Source organism: Bos javanicus, chromosome X, assembly GCF_032452875.1.
Source record: "Bos javanicus breed banteng chromosome X, ARS-OSU_banteng_1.0, whole genome shotgun sequence".
Classification (NCBI taxonomy): domain Eukaryota; kingdom Metazoa; phylum Chordata; class Mammalia; order Artiodactyla; family Bovidae; genus Bos; species Bos javanicus.
In genome coordinates this window covers 2,554,522-2,573,349 of record NC_083897.1, presented here as the reverse complement: position 1 = coordinate 2,573,349, position 18,828 = coordinate 2,554,522, and the positions used below count along the sequence as shown (strand labels likewise).

At 40.8% G+C, this 18,828-nt stretch overlaps 1 protein-coding gene across 5 annotated transcripts in view; it reads right to left on the bottom strand.

Moving 5' to 3' along the window:
* The window catches only part of DOCK11 (dedicator of cytokinesis 11), a 215,723-nt gene that overhangs the window by 142,776 nt on the left and 54,119 nt on the right, over nt 1-18,828 (bottom strand). For all 5 annotated transcript variants that reach the window (XM_061408367.1, XM_061408366.1, XM_061408368.1 and 2 more), the window contains exons 2-6: nt 15,674-15,790; nt 15,508-15,597; nt 14,771-14,853; nt 13,543-13,612; nt 12,308-12,403 (exon numbers count right to left, since the gene is read on the bottom strand). In XM_061408367.1, the coding sequence (XP_061264351.1) occupies nt 12,308-12,403; nt 13,543-13,612; nt 14,771-14,853; nt 15,508-15,597; nt 15,674-15,790 (456 nt within the window). The remainder of the gene's footprint in view (nt 1-12,307; nt 12,404-13,542; nt 13,613-14,770; nt 14,854-15,507; nt 15,598-15,673; nt 15,791-18,828) is intronic.

The window sequence follows — 18,828 nt, the reverse complement described above, 5'->3', positions numbered from 1 at the left end:
CCCAGGGATCAAACCCACATCTCTTACATCTGCTGCATTGGCAGGCAGGTTCTTTATCACTAGCACCACCTGGGAAGCCCCTCTGGGCTTCCTTGGTAGCTCAGTTGGCTAAGAATTTACCTGCAGTGCAGGGGACCCCAGTTTGATTACTAGATTGGGAAGACCACTCCAGTCTTCTTGGGCTTCCCTGGTGGCTCAGTTGGTAAACATCTGCCTGCAATGCTGGAGAACTGGGTTCGATCCCTGGGTTGGGAAGATCCCCTAGAGGAGGGCATGGCAATCCACTCCAGTGTTTTTGCCTGGAGAATCCCCATGGACAGAGGAGCCTGGTGGTCTGCAGACCATGGGGTCACAAAGACTCAGATGCTGCCTCTCTATTCTCCCTTAAAAAGAGTCTTGGACCTGCTGAAGGAGGTGGGAAAGGGGGATTCAGAGCTCTCTGATTCAAAGTCTGTGGCAGAAGCCACAGACTGCAAGATATGTCTAGCATTTGTTATAGTAAAATTCCCCAGGACAAGAGATCTAAAATGATTTCAGGGTGGGAATGGGGAGACAGACTAGGAAATAGCCTCTTGATGATCCTATTGAAGAAATGCATTCCTATGCATCTTGTCTTACAGAAGTCAGTTTTCAGATTTAAGCCTGCTGTTTTCAATAACCCATATGACTATCCAGTATGATCTCTGACTATTTTAAGAACTTTAATTAAGGAAAGAGTAGTATTTGGCAAGATTATTCTTGAAAACTACTTAACTTCTGGCAAAGTATCCAAAATATCAACAATTTATTTCTCTATGGCATGAGTAGGCAAAATATAAAAATATGTTGAACGGCATTTCCTTTAAGGAAAACCAGTAAAAAAGAAATCATATGCTTGTGGTTATTTTTGACTTGTTCAAATACCATTGATTTTGGAATGAATGACAAAAATATACCAGTATGAGGAACACCCTAACAGGTTAGACTGGTAAATGCTTATAGCATCTATTTCAGAAAGGGGCTGTGTGGGCTATATGGGATCAGTAGAAAGAAGTTCAAGCAGAAAAATACCAGTTTGGATGCCAATCAAGTAAATATTACTGTTTTACAAAGGTATAGAAAGTATGTGTGTGTGTCTCTGTGTGATCTCATTTTACCCACATTTAAGTTTACTGCAACTGTAACTGAGGAAATCTAGATCCATATACAAGGAAAAAGTTAATCATAAAGGTCATTATATATGTGTCTGTGTATATATATATTGCTTATTTTTATGACAATAGTTCATATCTGTTATTAAATTGATGGAACCAGACCTAAAATGACACAGTTCAAAATTTCACATGAACAGAATACTACTTCTTAAAAGTTATCACAAAAACTATGTATGATAAAAATAAATTTTCCAGGCAAACCTAGATCAGTCTTCTGGACTCTGTGGGAGAGGGAGAGGGTGGGGAGATTTGGGAGAATGGCATTGAAACATGTAGAATATCATGTATGAAATGAGTCGCCAGTCCAGGTTCGATGCACGATACTGGATGCTTGGGGCTGGTGCACTGGGACGACCCAGAGGGAGGGTATGGGGAGGGAGGAGGGTTCAGGATGGGGAACACAGGTATACCTGTGGCGGATTCATTTCGATATTTGGCAAAACTAATACAATATTGTAAAGTTTAAAAATAAAATAAAATTAAAAAAAAATTACAACCAGATTAGAATCTGAACCATGGTCAACTCTACTCAAGGTTCATAGACTCAGTGGTACAGTCTATAGAATCCACTGGCAGAGTCCTTAACCAGCACCAGAGTAAATAAAGATACAGAGCAAATCAGTTGTGGCACAGAGTCAAATTATAGCCTACAAAATTTGTTTCATGTACAGCTGCCTCACCAAGCAAAGACGCTTCATGGCAGCCGGCACTTCCAATATTAGCAAGGCACGATCATTACAATAGAGATGGAAAGGGATCTGAAATTACAGTCAATCAGTTCCTGTAACACTGAAATTATGTCTAAATGTGACACTGAGGTAGGAATGTAGCTTGCAGATCTGGGAAGAGAGCAGATGCCTGGAATCGCAGATCTTGAGTCTCACCCAGCACTCCTGCTCCCCAGCAGTGCAACTGTCCTCACGACTTGCCTCAGTTGTAAAGCGATGGGATCAGACTACATGATCTGTAACCTCCTTTTTTTTCATTATCTACATATAACTTTATTGGAAATGAACAAATAACATACCTGCCTTCCCAGCTGGGGGCCACAATCCCCAAGTGATTTCCTACACAGGCTTAAATCATACAGTCTGCACAGTAAGGAAGTTTCTTAAAGTCATTTCTATAGACATCAGACTGTCCCCACAACAGATCCATAAGATCTCTAAGATTTCTTTTCATTCAAATATTTTATGATATATGTTGGGTCTCAACTTCTGGGAAGCTTTTAAGATACTTTTCAAAGAAGAAAGGAATATCTTAAATCTCTCAGTTCAGTTCAGTCACACAGTCATGTCCAACTCTGCGACCCCATGGACTGCAGCATGCCAGGCTTCCCTGTCCACCACCAACCCCTGGAGCTTGCTCAAACTCATTTCCTTTGATTTGGTAATACCATCCAACCATCTCATCCTCTGTCGTCCCCTTCTCCAGCCTTCAATCTTGCCCAGTATCAGGGTCTTTACCAATGACTAAGTTCTCCGCATCAGGTGGCCAAAGCATTGGAGCTTTAGCTTCGGCATCAGTCCTTCCGATGAATATTCAGGACTGATTTCCTTTAGGATTGACTGGTTTGATCTCTTGCAGTCCAAGGGACTCTCAAGAGTCTTCTCCAACACCACAGTTCAAAATCATCAATTCTTCAGTGCTCAGCTTTCTTTATGGTCCAACTCTCATATCCATACATGACTACTGGAAAAAGCATATCTTTGACTAGACAGACCTTTGTCAGCAAAGTAATGTCTCTGTGCTATCTAGACATGTCATAGCTTTTCTTCCAAGGAGCAAGCATCTTTTAATTTCATGACTGTAGTCACCATCTGCAGTGATTTTGGAGCCCAAGAAAATAAAGTCTATCACTGTTTCCATTGTTTCCCCATCTATTTGCCACGAAGTGATGGGACCAGATGACACAATCTTCAGTTTTTGAATGTTGAGTTTTAAGCCAGCTTTTTTACTCTCCTCCTTCATTTTCATCAAGAGGCTCTTCAGTTCCTCTTCACTTTCTGCCATTAGGATAGTATCATTTGCATATCTGAGGTTATTGATACTTCTCCCAGCAATCTTGATCCCATCTTGTGCTTTATCCAGCCTGGCATTTCGCATGATGTACTATGCAAATAAGTTAAATCTCTCATATGGAATCAAAAGGGAAATCAGAAACATGACTTTATAAATTTATATAAATGTGGGATTCCCCAGGTGGTGCTAGTGGTAAAGAATCCACCTGCCAATGCAGGAGACATAAAAAACTCAGTTCGATCTCTCAGTCAGGAAAATCCCCCAGAGGAGGTAATGGAAAACCACTCCAGTATTCATGCTGGGAGAATCCCATGGGCAGAGGAGCCTGGCAGGCTATAGTCCACTGGGTTGCAAAGAGTTGGACATGACTGAGCATCTGAGCACAAAATATACTTATTTATTTGGCTGTGCCAGGTCTTGGTTGCAGGATACAGGATCTTTAGTTAATGGCATATGAACTCTTAGGTGCAGCATGTGAGATCTAGTTCCCTGACCAGGGACTGAACCCAGACTCCCTGCATTGGGAAAGCAGAGTCTTAGCCACTGGATCAACAGGGAAGTTCCAGAAACATGACATTTTTTAATGTTGTTATTTAGAGTACAGGTTTACCTTGGTATTTTTTTCCATTTTGAAAAGAAGACAGCTGTTAAAATAATGACTATATAGAACAGTGGTAATTACTCTATATCATACCTTTCATCTGATGGCCTCAAGTTCTTTGTAACCAGGAGCTAATTTTTTTAATGTCACTTGGGGATTAGCGTCTTTATCCACATGTTATCTAACAGCAAACTAAGAGACTAAGAACTCACTCAAGTTCACATGGGCAAGGCGATGGCAGAACTAGGATCACAATCATAGGACAATGACAAAGAATCCTGCCCAAACCTTCCAATGGCTTCCCATTGAGATTAGAATAAGACCTGAAATCCTCCCTATAGCCTGGGATGACGTGCATGCTCTGGCCTTGGGTTACCTCATGGACTTTATTTCTAATTATGCAGCTACACTGGCTTACCTGCTGTTCCTCAAACAAAAAAGTGTCCTTTGGACCTTTACGCTTTATGTCCCCTTGGCCTGGAAGTCTCTTCCCCCACATATCCACAGCTTCTTTCAGGTCTTCGCTTGACTCTTACCTCCTCTGAAAGGCTTTCTGTGACTACCTGCCCTCGTGGCAGCATCTTATTTTATCTTTTTCATAGAATCATCACTATTCAAATATATCTTATTCATCTATGTATCTATTTGCTGTCTCTTTTAAAACGATTAAGGTCCACATCTCATCCACAGCTATAGCCCTAGTACCTGAGACAGTGCCTGGAACGCAATAAAATTTTGCAAAATGAATGAGGAATGAATGAATAATTCATTCCCCAGTGCAGATTCTCCAGTGGTTTCATACAATAGAAGGGTGTCTCTCTGTAATGTCCATATTCTTCTTCCTCTTCTCCCATTTTATTATGTTTCCTAGATGGTGAACACAGCTGAAAATTCCCCACTTAACTCAGTGAGAAGCATGAATCCTGACCAGTGGCTTACCCAGAAGAACAAAACAGAGTTAGCCAAAGGAGATTATTCTCTGGCATCAGGTTCTGCCGAGTATCTTGAAGGCCCTGAGCTATTCAGAGAACAACCTTTTGAACATTTACCCCACACGACCCTTTCTGGAGCAGGAACAAAGGGTTCGGGTTAATTCAATGATGGAAAGCAGGGAGGTTTGAGCACCTAGTATTCTCAAATTAGGAGAGCCTTTTATCATTTTATGTAACAAATCTCAAGGGTGTTTAACCTATGTGTGTTCCCTAGAGGGTAATTATGTACTGTTAAATTCAATGAACCAGGAGCCCTGAGAAAGGATGGTCCGAAGGCTTTGTTAAAGTTAGGTGGGCCAGGAGCAATGTAGAAATCGGGAGGGGGAAATTTACCTGACTCATCTCTCAGAATAGGGAAGAAGAGGCAGCGAGGAAAAGAAGAAAGCAGGAGAATAGGAGACACACTGGGTCTGAGAACTATTCAAAGCAAAGATGAAAGAAATAATGGGGAAGAAAATCCCATAACTTATCAGAAAATTGAGTTGCCGTTAATGACACCAGACTGTTGGGAACGTCACCCTGCTAAAGCACCCCTACCCATAGGTTGGCAACCTAATATATCACTTATGACTCTCTACCATATTATTTTACAGTCCTACCAGGTTTTAATATACTACATAGGTCTACCCTCTGGACAACTGGTTAAAAACCAAATAGCTTTACTTACATAATTCTATCATATCTGGGCCCTGGAAAATTTTTTTAACTATTTAGTTTGAAGCAAAGTCTAAAAAGAGGGGTCTACAACCCACCCTTCTCATTAGAGACAAATTAATTTATTGTCTTTCTTGGGGCATGTCATGGCCCTGCTCCAATTTCCAATGACCCCCAGTTACCCACATACGTGGTAAGGCTCCCATGCCTTATCTGACATTCAAGGCACTCCCACAGGCCTATTAATAATATAAAATAATACCGATCTGTGACATCTGTGGAGTGCCTACTACATTACAGTTCTGACTAAGTGCTTCTTTCATATCAGTGAAATCCTCTTAATGACCTTGTGTGGTAATTACTATTATCATCTCCATATTGCAGCAGAGAAACTGAGGCCCGAGGAGAGAGCAGAGGACCAAATCAACTCTATTTCCCATAACTAGCCAACTTCACCTAATATACTTGCCCTGTACACACTGCCTGCCATGCTCACCTCCCTTCTGATTCCCTTCCTTGACGTCCCCACCCCCTTCAAGAAGCCTTCTCTGGGACTTTCCTGGTGGTCCAGTGGCTGAGACTCTAAGCTCCCAATGCAGGGGGTCTGGGTTTGATCCCTGGTCAGAGAACTAGATCCCACATGCCACACCTAAGAGTTCGCGTGCCACAACCAAACATCCTGCATGTCACAACGAAGATCGAAGATCCCGCATGCCACAACTAAGACACAGTGCAGTCAAATAATTATTTAAAAAATAAAAAAGAAGCCCCTAATAAATGGTTTTAAACATTCACCAATGAAGAGAGAAAAGGAAACATTAAAAAAAAACAAACTAATTAGTGAGAAATCCCTTACCCATTAAATAAGTGTCATCTGTTTGTCAGCTGTGAGAGATGGACTGGAAGACTTGAACATACAAGGTATTAGTGTAGCAAAAAATAAAAGCTTCCCTCTACCTCTGTTCCAATAAACACAGTGACCTTGGCCTCCCAGCAATTATTTTAATTTCATATGTGCTTTTTTAGGTAAAATCCTCTTTTGATTTGTTGTTCGCCCAGTGCAGAAGGCAAAAAACCCCTCCTCTAACAGTGAAAGAATAAGTGAGAACTCTTAGACTCTTGTATATATAACAAATGGCTCTGCTTTGTGCAAAAAGAAAGGGCACCAGAACTGAGTCATACATCAAGCAACTGAACTTGCAACCCCGATAATGTACCCAGACACTTCAATGTTTAATTGCTAAGAACGGAGAGGAGGGAACTTGAGGAATGTGACCAAACTGAGCCAAGAAGATGCCTAAAGGTGGGTGTCCCAAAGGGTTGGCCAAGAATCTGCAACAGATTTTTTTTTTAATGAAAAACCACAGTCAAGATCAGATTCTTCCTTATTCCATATCATTATATCCCTCAGGAAAAACAGTTCTAAATACCACAGGAAGGTCATGTCCAATATCAGAGCTATCTAGTCCACACTAAATTCCTTCACTGATATGGAGAGATGCTGAAAAAAGCAGATGTCCCTAGCAGCTAGCTACTTGGGAAAGAGAGTACGGACGTTTCCGTGATGACTGACGTTTCTGCCCAAGGGATCATTTATTGTCTTTGCTATCTTTAAACTGCTCTCCAGAACTTTCCCAGGAACTGAAGAGTAGCAATGGGGTGTGTTCTCATGATCTAGAAGGTACAAATTGAGGAAATTAATCACCTATGACAAAGCTTGTCTTGTTTTAACATGAACACTGAGAAAAAAGCAATTATGAGCTGAGTGAAGTGGTCACTGTGCCCAGACAACCAACAGAACTTCTGGGAGAGCTACAAGCTGCCAGCATCTGCCTCCATGAAAGGACATGCTCAGGCACCAGATAACTGTGACTTGGGGAGGGACACATGTCATTAGCAGCTCTCCTGTAGCTTGGGTTCCTCAGGGCTAGTTCTCAGCCAATAACAGGGAAGCTCAGCAAGCACTTCTGGGGAAATGAGAATTGTAGAAAATGGTGCAGACTATATCCCGTCTGACCTCACTGGCAGAAAGGTGGATACTGGGGAAAATACAAAGATTTATTCTCTAAATATGGGGTCTTCCAATCTTTCAATAGGAATAGCTCAGCTCAGTTTTCACCAGACTTTTTTCCCTAGAGACCATTGCCCTCAATGTTCTTGCAAAACTGTCTGGCAGCTAGCAAGGGAGGCTGAACTTTCTAAAGCAGCTCATGTACAAATTACTTGGGCTACATTATTCATATTGCATTAGAGGTCATGTGCTTGCTTTCTCAAAAGCCCTTATAAAGTAGGAGTCTTCTGATTCTCTTTTATCTACTGGACTTTGTGGAGTCTTTTCTAACCCCCTTTCCTTCATTTTTTTTTTCTTTCTACCTTCTCACGTGATTCTATTTCTTCCTTCCTGGCTATTAGATAGCCTTATTTCTGAGAGGCAACATGGCCAGGAAAAAGACTCAGACTTGTTGATAAAAATAGTTTTAAAGTGGTTGTGCATAATTTCAAACAATCTAAAGGACTGATTCTGCATAGCTTTTAAAATCCAAAAATTTTTAAGTGAATAAAGATCTGTAAACTTCACCTCCCTCTGAAAGATACCCAGCTGCCCTGCTTTAATCCCCATCATCCACAGAAGGCTCCGCCAGCCAGTGTCAAGACACAGCGCATCAAAGACATGCAGATAAAATAGGAGGGCAGACACATGGCTCCCATAGGCTGTTATTTGCCAATGAGTCATGATTAATACCCAGAGCCTTCTGCTGTAGCTTCCTGGTTAGCCTGCTGTGAATTTGCAGGGGCTGTCAACACGCAAATTTTCTGATAGAAAAGGTTCTTTGGTCTCAACTCTGCAAGCGCTAGCCCTGTGGTGAGCTCATTACTGAAGCCACCAAAGCCTGTCACCAGCATGGGCTGGAGTTCCTAGCAAGCAGGGGACTCTGCATGTACCAAAAGTCAAACTACCAGCAGGATCGGGAAAATGACTCAACCAACAGCATACCTGAATCATCTTCCCATTCACTCAGGAGAGGAATTAAAATTCTTCACGTCAAACATTGGCGCAGTAGAAAGAGATATATAGAATTTTCCCTTTCAGAGTGTCTCATAAACTCTAGCCCTCCACCTCGGTTCTTCTGTCCTCTGCCTGAGCCAATCCAGGCCTGATGTGTATGATCCCCCACCCTGTACAGGGCACCTAGGGATACAAGCCTGAGGCCTCCAGTGCATCTCAGTTTATTGGCCTGTACTTCTGCTTTGGCCCTCAGTCCAACTTTAGCCTGACGACTATAAAACTGCTACCCACGCCCCATCCTCCCCCTGCCTGTTTCATACACTCACACACCCTCTGTTTATGTAGGGAGAAAGAGTACAGTAAACACTACGAGTTTCCACTAATTTCAACGATGCTAAACTAAATTAGAGTTAAAGTACAATTTTTATAGGAAAAAAATATCTTGGTGAAATCCTTCAGATACCTTTAACTGAATCTGGCTGGACCTTCCTCTCATGCCCAGTCTAGCCATGAGAAAATCTGGAAATCCACTACTTATTGCTATGGTTTTAGGAGGTAAAAACCAGAAGAACATAGATTGTATATTCAGCTCCCAGAAATCCAAAATGGAGACTCAGAATCCATAATAAAGAAGAGCTGGGATAAATGAAATCCATAACCAGAGACAATTCCCAAAGCTCATTATGGCCTTTATATTTCAAATTATTCCCCACTCATTTTTTTAAAAAGAACTGTGTAGCACATATGACCAAATTAATTTACTCTTCTTTTCCTTTCTCTGCTTACTGTTTGGTAAAGGTTTTGAAAAGAATAGGTGTTTTTATGTTATGTGAATTACATCTCACTTTTGCAAAAAGAAGAAAGAAGTGGTAAAAATATGAACAGCTGGGGATAAAAAAAAAAAAAAAAGGGAGGGGGGAAGCAAAGAGCCTAGCTCAGCAGCAGCATAGAAATGATTAGCCGGAAACAAACAGCAGCTGTCCCCTTCAGCCAGGCCACGTGGTTACCAGGTCATCTCAGACCCACGACCCACTTCATGAATTTATGGTTCCTGCCTGGCCTTTGTAAGTAGTGGAGTTTTAAACCTCAGGGGGAGATGATACAAAAGCTGAACAATCAATCTTTGACTAACTGAGTGAATTGCTTTTCTATTTCCATTATAACAAGTTACGATAAATTTAGTGGCTAAAAACAACATAAATGTACTATCTCACAATTCTGAAGGTTAGACATCTGACATGGCTCTCACCAGGCTAAAATTAAGGTGAGAGCAGAGTTCTGCTCCTTTCTGAAGGCTCTAGGGGACAATCCACTTCCTTGCCTTTCCCAGCTTCCAGAGGCTGCCCGCATTTCTCGGCCCTTCCTCCATCTTCAAAGCCAACAACATAGCATCTCTCTCTGACTCTGCTTCTACCCTTACATCTCTTTCCCTAACTCCCCGCTTTTGCTTCTGTCTTCCAGTTAAAAGGACCCTTATGATTACATTGGATAATCCAGGCTAATCTCCCTACTAGCTGATTAGTGATTTTTTAAACTCCCCTTTGCCATGTAAGGGAACATTTATAGATTCCAGGGATTGGGAATGGATGTCTTGGCAGCGGGGTCTTTATTCTGCCTACCACATCAATCTGTAGTTCATGAATTATGGTAGAAAATTTGAAAGCATACACCTTTTACGTAAGACAACTGCATTTGCATTTATAATATATAAGCTCCTTAAAAAGTAATACTGGGGCTTCCCTAGTGGTCCAGTGGTTGAGACTTTGCCTTCCAATGCATGGGATGCAAAGTCTATCCCTGGTCGGAGAACTAAGATCCCACATGCTGCAGAGCAACTAAGCCACATGCCACAACTAGAGAGCACACAGACCATAACTGCGTCCACACTTTAACTAGAGAAGCATGCGTGCTGCGACGAAGCGCCTGCGTGTGCGATGAAGACACAGCAGAGCCAAAATAGAAAAAACTAAAGAAGAATTTCTTTTTTAAAAAAGGTATATGTAAAACAAATTATAATTTAGTCATTATAAGTGGAAGTGTTAGTCGCTCAGTCATGTCTGACTCTTTGTGACTGTATGGACTGTAAACCACCAGGCTCCTCTTTCCATGGAATTCTCCAGGGAAGAATATTGGAGTGGGTTGCCATTTCCTTCTCCAGGGGATCTTCCCAACCTAGGGATGGAACCCAGGTCTCCTGCATTGTAGGCAGATTCTTTACCATCTGAGCCACCAGGGAAGTCCCAAAGTCATCAGACTAACTCACTACTGAAACAAATCCTGTGGTGAATAGTTCTGTAAAGATATTAACTCCCTGATGTCTTCTTTTAGGAGTCCAGATTTTCATACATTTACTTAATGTTGGACTAAAGCTTAAGTATGGGTAAAGCATTTTAATATTTTGAGAAGTTAGGGGAAGAGAGTGGAATCAAAAACCATAGAACCATTTTCTAAGAAACTGCCCAGAATTATCACCTTCACATGGACATTTCTGAACCTGATAACTCTGATAGGAAATATAATAAAGACTTGAATCTCACTCACTCAGCTAGGGAGCACCAACAACATGCTGATTAAGATCACAGGCTCAGGCATCTGCCTACCTAGGTTCTGATCCTACCTCTGAAAACTCGAAGCTATATGACTTTGGGTTAATCACTGAATTTCTTTGTGCCTCACTTTCTACGTGTCAACCAAGAATAATAATTTTACCTGTATCTTAGGACTGCCATGAGGATTAAGAGATACAGAATGTGAAACATTCAATATGGTGCCTGGCGCAGATCAAGTCATCAACAAGTGGATTTTCTTATCCTCACCACGTTCCAATGCACAGGTTTAGGTGCAAAAGACATATAGGAAGTATTCTGCAACTTAGATTCATTATTTTCAGCACTTGAAAATGAAAGTGAGAACAGGACATAACCACTAAATGGAAAGCAGCAGGCAAAATATTAAATTAAGATAAAACTTGAGTCTTCCCTTGGTAGACACCCATGGTTTCTGCTTGCAGGTTATGTGGAAGATAGAATGACCTTTTTTACTTAATGGAAGTGTGAATCACCCTCAGCAAACCACATGATGTGATATTGAATATCCAAAAGAACAGTTATATTTGGTATCAGAGAATAATTTGGTTTTCTGCTCAGAATCTTCAAGTAGCTTGTTAGTTTTACCTTTGGATTTTAATGGCTTTCCACTGCCTCCTGAACAAAAGCCAACTTCATGTCTGAGGCATTCATGGCACAATTTGATCCCTCTCAAGTTTCTAACTTCATTTTGCACAAACCGCATGCATAAAGTTGCTATTCTGGCCAAACTACAAAACTCTAGTTCTGACAGGACTAAGGTAAGCCTTGGTATAGTAGCTAATTTGGTATGTTTTTTAAATCTAGTTTGGAGGTTTCTGCAGGCCAAGAATACCGTCTTAGATATCCATACATTTTCCCCATTGTGATCGGCATAGAATGAGCAACTAATTAAATTTGGTAAAGAAAGAGAGTACCCTATTCTTCTACTCAATTTACATTCATTTCCACACAGGAACCTTTGATGCCTTTTTTGTTTCAAAGCTATTTTCTTCACTCAACTGACAGCCTCCTTTTCAAACACCCTGATTCAGAAGATAATAATTACATTTCTTTAAAAAGGTACGCTTCTAAATTTATCTAAGGTTCCAGAGTTCTTCAATTCCATACTTCTGTGAGAATCCTCTCACTAAAGAATTTTTTTTGCTGGGGCTCCTTGCTAAAAAATTTTTAAAAATAAATATTGCTTCCAGAGAGGCTAGTCATGGCACTATCCTTAAAATGATGAAATGATAATAATAACTACTTCCTACCTTCATGGTAACTGTGATGGTGCTATTTACATTGGCTTTATGCAACCAGCCTTGTTTGATCACACCACCCTTCTGAGAGCATAAAGATGATGAATCCTGAAACAGAGGGAAAACCATCAGTGAAACAGCAGCTGGCCCATTATCTAATCAAACAATTGGGGAGCACGAACTAGGCCCTGCCGCATTTTGCAAAGCATAAAGCTCCCTCTCCCTGCACCCCCCCACTCCCCCTTGAAGATGCCTGATTAAACTTGAAATTGTTAATAACAGGATGAAAGGCTCTGTGCTGAGAAATGGAATATTGCCTGCCGTATCAGTAGACAAAGGATGTCAAAGTCAACAGCAATTGCAGCCACCAAGGATGGTGAGCTGGTGAGCCCTGAGAGAACCCAGAGAGGAAAGAATACCTGCCATCTAGCAGCCATCAGACTGCAGCCACTCCCTGCATTAAACCCTGAGGAAACTCAGGATACTGGCTCCAGATAGCGGAGGTATATATCAAAGGAATGATGTCAGTGAGCCCCGACTCTTGCATCTTCCCATACATAGAAAAGTGCTAAATTCCTTAACTTGGTTTTCTTTAATTAACAATCATCTTTTGATGTTCAAAATTCCTGCCCTTCATCACAAAACTTCTAAATAACCTGGCTCCACCTCTTTCCTCCACTGAGCAGTTCTTTCAGGGTTACTTGAGATGCTGCCTCCCAGACTTGAAGTCTTACAAATGTCGACTGAATAAAAACGTAACTCTCAACTTTTAGGTTGTGGATATTTTTTAAGTCCACAGTGCCATGCACACAATAAACACTCAATATTTACTGAATCATATGGGCTGTCTTGTGGGAAAGTCTTCTACATTATGTAAATGGTCAAACTTCACCTCAAAATGTCATAGACATCTGGGTCCTCTGTTCCAAGAGGGATCTATCAGGCAGGAGAGTCCATATGAATCACCACACCACATGCCCAGTGCAGGAAAAGCAACTCCACAAGTGTGTCCCACAGGTGGGAAAATGGGTTTATACACACATCACAGCCCATTTCACTTTATTTTTCCTAAACTCCATTTGGAAATACAACAATGTTAAATTAAAAAAAAAAAAAAACAACACTCATTAGCTTGAAAGTTTGCTCCAGATCATTCATAAACAATTCTTTCCCTCATCTTTTCTCAGAGAAATCTCTCTCAACACAAGGGACCTTGAAGAAGCCAGTGCAATTGCCCCCATCATTACCTCATCCTTCTCACAGTCCTCATCAATCTCAAATACATGATTGGGAATCTTTTCCGGTCGCAGAGACTTGCTGAAAATACAAAAGAGTAGTCTTAGACACTGAGCAGAATACAAAAAAAGAAACCAAATCAAGATGAGTAGACTTCTTTCTTTCACAACCAAGAAAATGCCAAGACATAAGAAGGAGGAATTCTTTTCTCCTTTGCAAACTGAGATTCTCCCCTCTGGCATTACCTTCTGCAAAAGGACTCCCACGTGTGCAGCCAACAGCAAAGACGTAATAAGCCCAAATTGCAAGGAATGCACGCCAGAGCTGTCGGTGGTGGGACCTTATCTTTCCCAGGCCAAAAAGCAACCCCATGTCATTCTGGCTCTTCCATCTGTTTGCTATATGATCCTGGACTGACCATCTTAGGACTCAGCTTTAAAGGACATTTTTAAGACTCAGGTTTCGTCTATGGGAACGTGCCTTGAAAGCTACCAAAGGCTACACCAAGTCTTATTCCTCCAAAACATCTCCCATGTGATATCCTGTGAGGTTAACAATCTTATGGATGAAAAGGGGAGGAAAGTAAGCATTCAAGTGACTGAGTGACTAGCCCAAGGTCACCCAGCTAGGAAGTGGTAGAAATAAGATTTGAACCCTGACAGTCTGGCTGTTGGGCCAGAGTGCTCACAGCAGCCTTTCAACTCAAATGAAACAGATGCACTTAAAAAAAAAGTATCTACTTATTTATTGGGCTGCATCAGGTCTAAGTTGTGGCACATGAGCTTAGCTGCCTCATAGCACGTGGGGTCAAATTCCCCAACCAGGAATCTAACGCGTGTCCCCGGCATTTCAAGGCAGATTCTTAACCACTGGATCACCAAGAAAGTTTCAACAGATGTCCTTTTGTCAGAGATGTCTGGGGCCATCAAACTGAGTCAAATGTCTTTTGGCTTTTTCATTGACAGCACTAGAAAATGCTCACATTATCCAGAATCAAAGAAGGATGATTTTACAGTCAATATACATGCACCAAAGCCAAGAAGTGAACACGTCCATTTCAGAAAAAATTTCAATAAGCAAAAATATCCAATTACCCAAAACACACTTACCAAACATACTGGTTGTTTGAGGTTTTGCTTTATTATCTGTGATAATTGAGAAGCTTCACAAGTGGTTTGAAAAAATGTAAAATGTTTAATAACTCGCCTCTTGAAAGTTTCTCTTAAATTCTAAACTTACCATGGCAGCATTCGAAAGTCTCCAGAGAAGTCTTCATACTTGTAGTTCACCACGTGCCAATCTGTGCTATAGGTTTTAATACACTGAAAGAAAATAGGAATCTTTCATTTGAAATGTAGGAAAGGTACATGCACACTGTTTTTATGTCTGGTAATAAGCTGATGGGGCTTCCCTGGTGGCTCAGGGGTAAAAAATCTGCCTGCAATGCAGGAGACCGGGGTTCGATCCTTGGGTAGGGAAGATCCCCTGGAGGAGGGCATGGCAACCCACTCCAGTATTCTTTCCTGGAGAATTCCATGGACAGAAGAACCTGGTGGGCTACAGTCCATGAGGTCACAAAGAATTGGACATGACTGAAGCGACTAAGCAGCAGCAGCAGCAATAAGCTGACAGACTTTTAAAAATCATCTGGGGCATGCTAGTACTGAGATCTTCCTTTGGGGATTAACTGTGTCTTCCTAAACCAGTTGGTGGTAATAAATCCCAATTCACATGTTCTCTTGGACTCTCTGACTTCAAGTCCAAAGAGTATTCAAGTTTATAAGAAAAGACTAAGAATACAAGCTACTTGTAAAAGTATTTAAGCTGTATCCTCTATGTCACATCAAATAGACTTGTTATGTAGGTCAGTTAAATTCTAGTAATTTTGTTTTCCATTTCCACTGGAGTATTTTAATTACAGTATTTATTAAATGAATGAATAATGACTTTTCTTCTGTGGCCTCTGAGCCTCTTACCTCTTTGACAAACAAACTCTGGGCCCTCTTCTCACCATCTTCTGGCACAGTGGACTGGACTGTTCGGCGCTGACGACTGATCACGGAGATCTAGAAGACACAGAATATTCTCGCTATACGAACCAGCCTGAAAAATGCAATTTTGAAGAAGTACTAGTGGACTCACAGATATATCTTCCATTGGAAACATAAGCAGGTCTCGGAGCGGGTCGCTGTAAATCTGAGTTTTTCTTTGGGCGATAACGTTCTCATAGTCCAAGGGCTCAACAACTTTGGTCTTTTCCTTTATAAGAGACACAAAGAAAGTAATACTGTCAAACAGACTGAAGTTCTTTGTCATGTGTCCAAGATACATTATTTCACCAAAGGGATTACTGATAATCAGCACTTAAGGGAGACACTTTTATGAGAGAAACCATCTCTATAATTAGACACACACACCAAATACACACACACACACACACACACACACACACACACACACATCTCTCTGCTAAAGGCAAGAGCTCAGGAGACACAGCCCTGTACTCTGCTTGTCCGTGTACCCCCCAACAATTTATTGAATTTAAGACAAAACAAAAAGTGGCCTATTTAGAAGCCTGTGAGTTGATAATGAGTATGCACTATTCACTGGGTAACTGAAAGGGAGGCAGTATCAACATTCCTATGCCCATTCGGTACCAGGCATGCTGTCCAAAGGATGCCTTAAGTTCTGCCATAGCCGGGGCAGGTATGGGTCCTGGAGATGCTTGATTCAGTGGACAGGGCATGAAAGGATGAGGTTCCAGGTGGCAAAGTCAAGGGTCCCTGTGGGACTTGCAGGTGACACAGCCATTGACAGTAGAGTCCAGCCAGAGACCAAGGTTACAAGGGTTAGTGACTCTGAGAAATCCAGGCTGTGATTCTTTTAATAAGAGTGATAACAGCATTTACTAAGCCCTTTCTAGATGCCAGGCATCACACCAAGTGCTTTCTCTACAGTTTTTCATGTAAGACTCATAATAACCCAATGAAACAGGTTGAATCTTTGTCCCCACTTTACAGATGAGGAAATCCTGGACTCAAATCAGGTTAAGTAACTTGCCCACCTTTAGAGCTGGAATTTAAACCTGCATCTGACTCCAAAGCTCTGTTCTTTCTACTTCATGCAGCCTTCCGTTGCCTGAGAAATACAGAAAGATACTAAAGAGCAAGGTACTGAACTTGGAATAGGATCCCATCTCCTACCTTCAACAAATCTAAAAGATGCTAACAAAAACAGTATAGAGGTGCCTCAAGAAATTAATAACAGAACTACCATACGATCCAGCAATCCCAATTCTGGATATATATCTGAAGGAAAAGAAATCATTATCTCAAGTTCACTGCAACATTATTCACAATAACCAAAACACGGAAGCAACCTAGATTTCCATCAAGAGAGGAATGGAGTTTTTAACAACATAAAATAGATAGATAGACACACAGATAGAAAGGTTGTTCAGTCACAGAAAAGAAGGAATTCTGCTCCTTGAATAAATCTTGAAGGCATTATGCTAAGTGAAATAAGTCAGACAAATATTATGCAATATCACTTATATGGTAGAATCTAAAAAAAAGTAGAATGGTGGTTGCCAAGGGCAGGGGGATGAGGGAAAACGGGGGAGAACTTAGTCAAAGGGTACAAACTTTCAGTTATAAGTTAAGTTCTCAGGACCTAAAGTACAGCATGCTGACTACACTATATTGTATACTTGAAATTTGCTGACAGTAGATCTTAGACATTCTCTCACACACAAAAAAAGGTAATCATGTGAGGTGATAGATGTATTAATTAACTTGATTGTGGTAATCACTTCCCGATGATACATATATATTAAATCATCATGTTGAAGCTTTTAAACATATACTTTGATTTTTCAATTATATCTCAATAAGTCTGCTGGAACAAAAGATCTGAACAAAGATATGCTTTATTTCAAGTCAAATTTGGATTTATTGACCCATGGGATTAAATTAAGCAGATTATCCGTATCATGTCTATAGATATGCATGTGAAATGAGTTGAAACAAAAGAAAAAAACTCTTATTGTGAACGCAGAGATTTTTCTGATAGGAAAATTTGACCCCCTTGTCCCACATCTACCATGTTTCATGGACCCAATGAAAGAACACTGTGAATGCAGCTTCCAGCCCTAACAATCAGTGTGATCCATTTCTCAGAGAAATATGAGAATAAAGTGAATAAAGCCCCATCAGAGAAGGCAAGACTTAGTGAAAAAAATTTCAAAGTCTTGCTTTTGGTGCCAACTATCTTCCCATACAGATTGCAAAAACAGTCCTCAAATTTCAATGTTTAACCTGTTGGATTAGCATCTATTAATCTCTCTGCATAGTAATTTCATAAGTACCTACTCCAAGTAACTTTGAAAAAGAAAAAATCCTCCTTTAGCTTTCTAACGTAGTTGTCAAATTAATATGCTAAAGGATACAGCAAAATGAACCACTTATTTACACGTGCAGTATATGCATTCTAAAAATGAAACTTGCAGTTCTCTGTGTGTTTTAAAGGCCACATATTCGTGTTACAGAAAACAAGGTTTCACTTTTCATAGAAAACCGATTCAACTAAGCATTCTGGGTCTTTGGTCCTATTTCTTTATCAGTGGTAGCTCAAATGCAGAAAAAGGTAGAGTGGCTATTCTGAGTCCCACAAATCTTCCCCTGAAAGAAGATCTAAGCCTGTGAATCAGGCTTCATCTTTTTAAGAGGAAAAAGAGAAGGACTAAGGGCTCCCTCCCATCAGCCAGCTGCCTCTGATCTGAATTTTTTTCTCCAGCCCTCTCCCAGGCATTAAAAGCCCAAACTGTCAGTGGCTACAGTAGGAGTCAGCCCCAAAGAACCGCATCCTACATTTCCCTTCCAGTAGGATTCAGTGTAACTCTGTTGGCATCAGAGACAATGAAAACCTTTGACTTTTAGAATTATCATGATTTAATAGCAGCTCTGCCTGGCAGGCTATGTATAATTTTTTAATTAATTTGCATTGGAGTACAGTTGCTTTACAATGCTGTGTTCATTTCTACTGTACAGCAAAGTGAATCAGCCATGTATATACAATATATCCCCTTGCCTGGCAGTCTAGAACATAAAATGCTTATCTAACTTTCCTATTTGGCTTTATCATTTGATGATCAAACTTACAGGGTTACCCTAAATAAAGCTTCTATCATACACAAAAAGGGTCTTACTCTCAGATTTGGGAACTGCCTTCCTGCCAGTTGGTACACTGATTGGCCTGAAAAGGTGCTTTCTCATAACGTAAGAACACTGTTATAATAA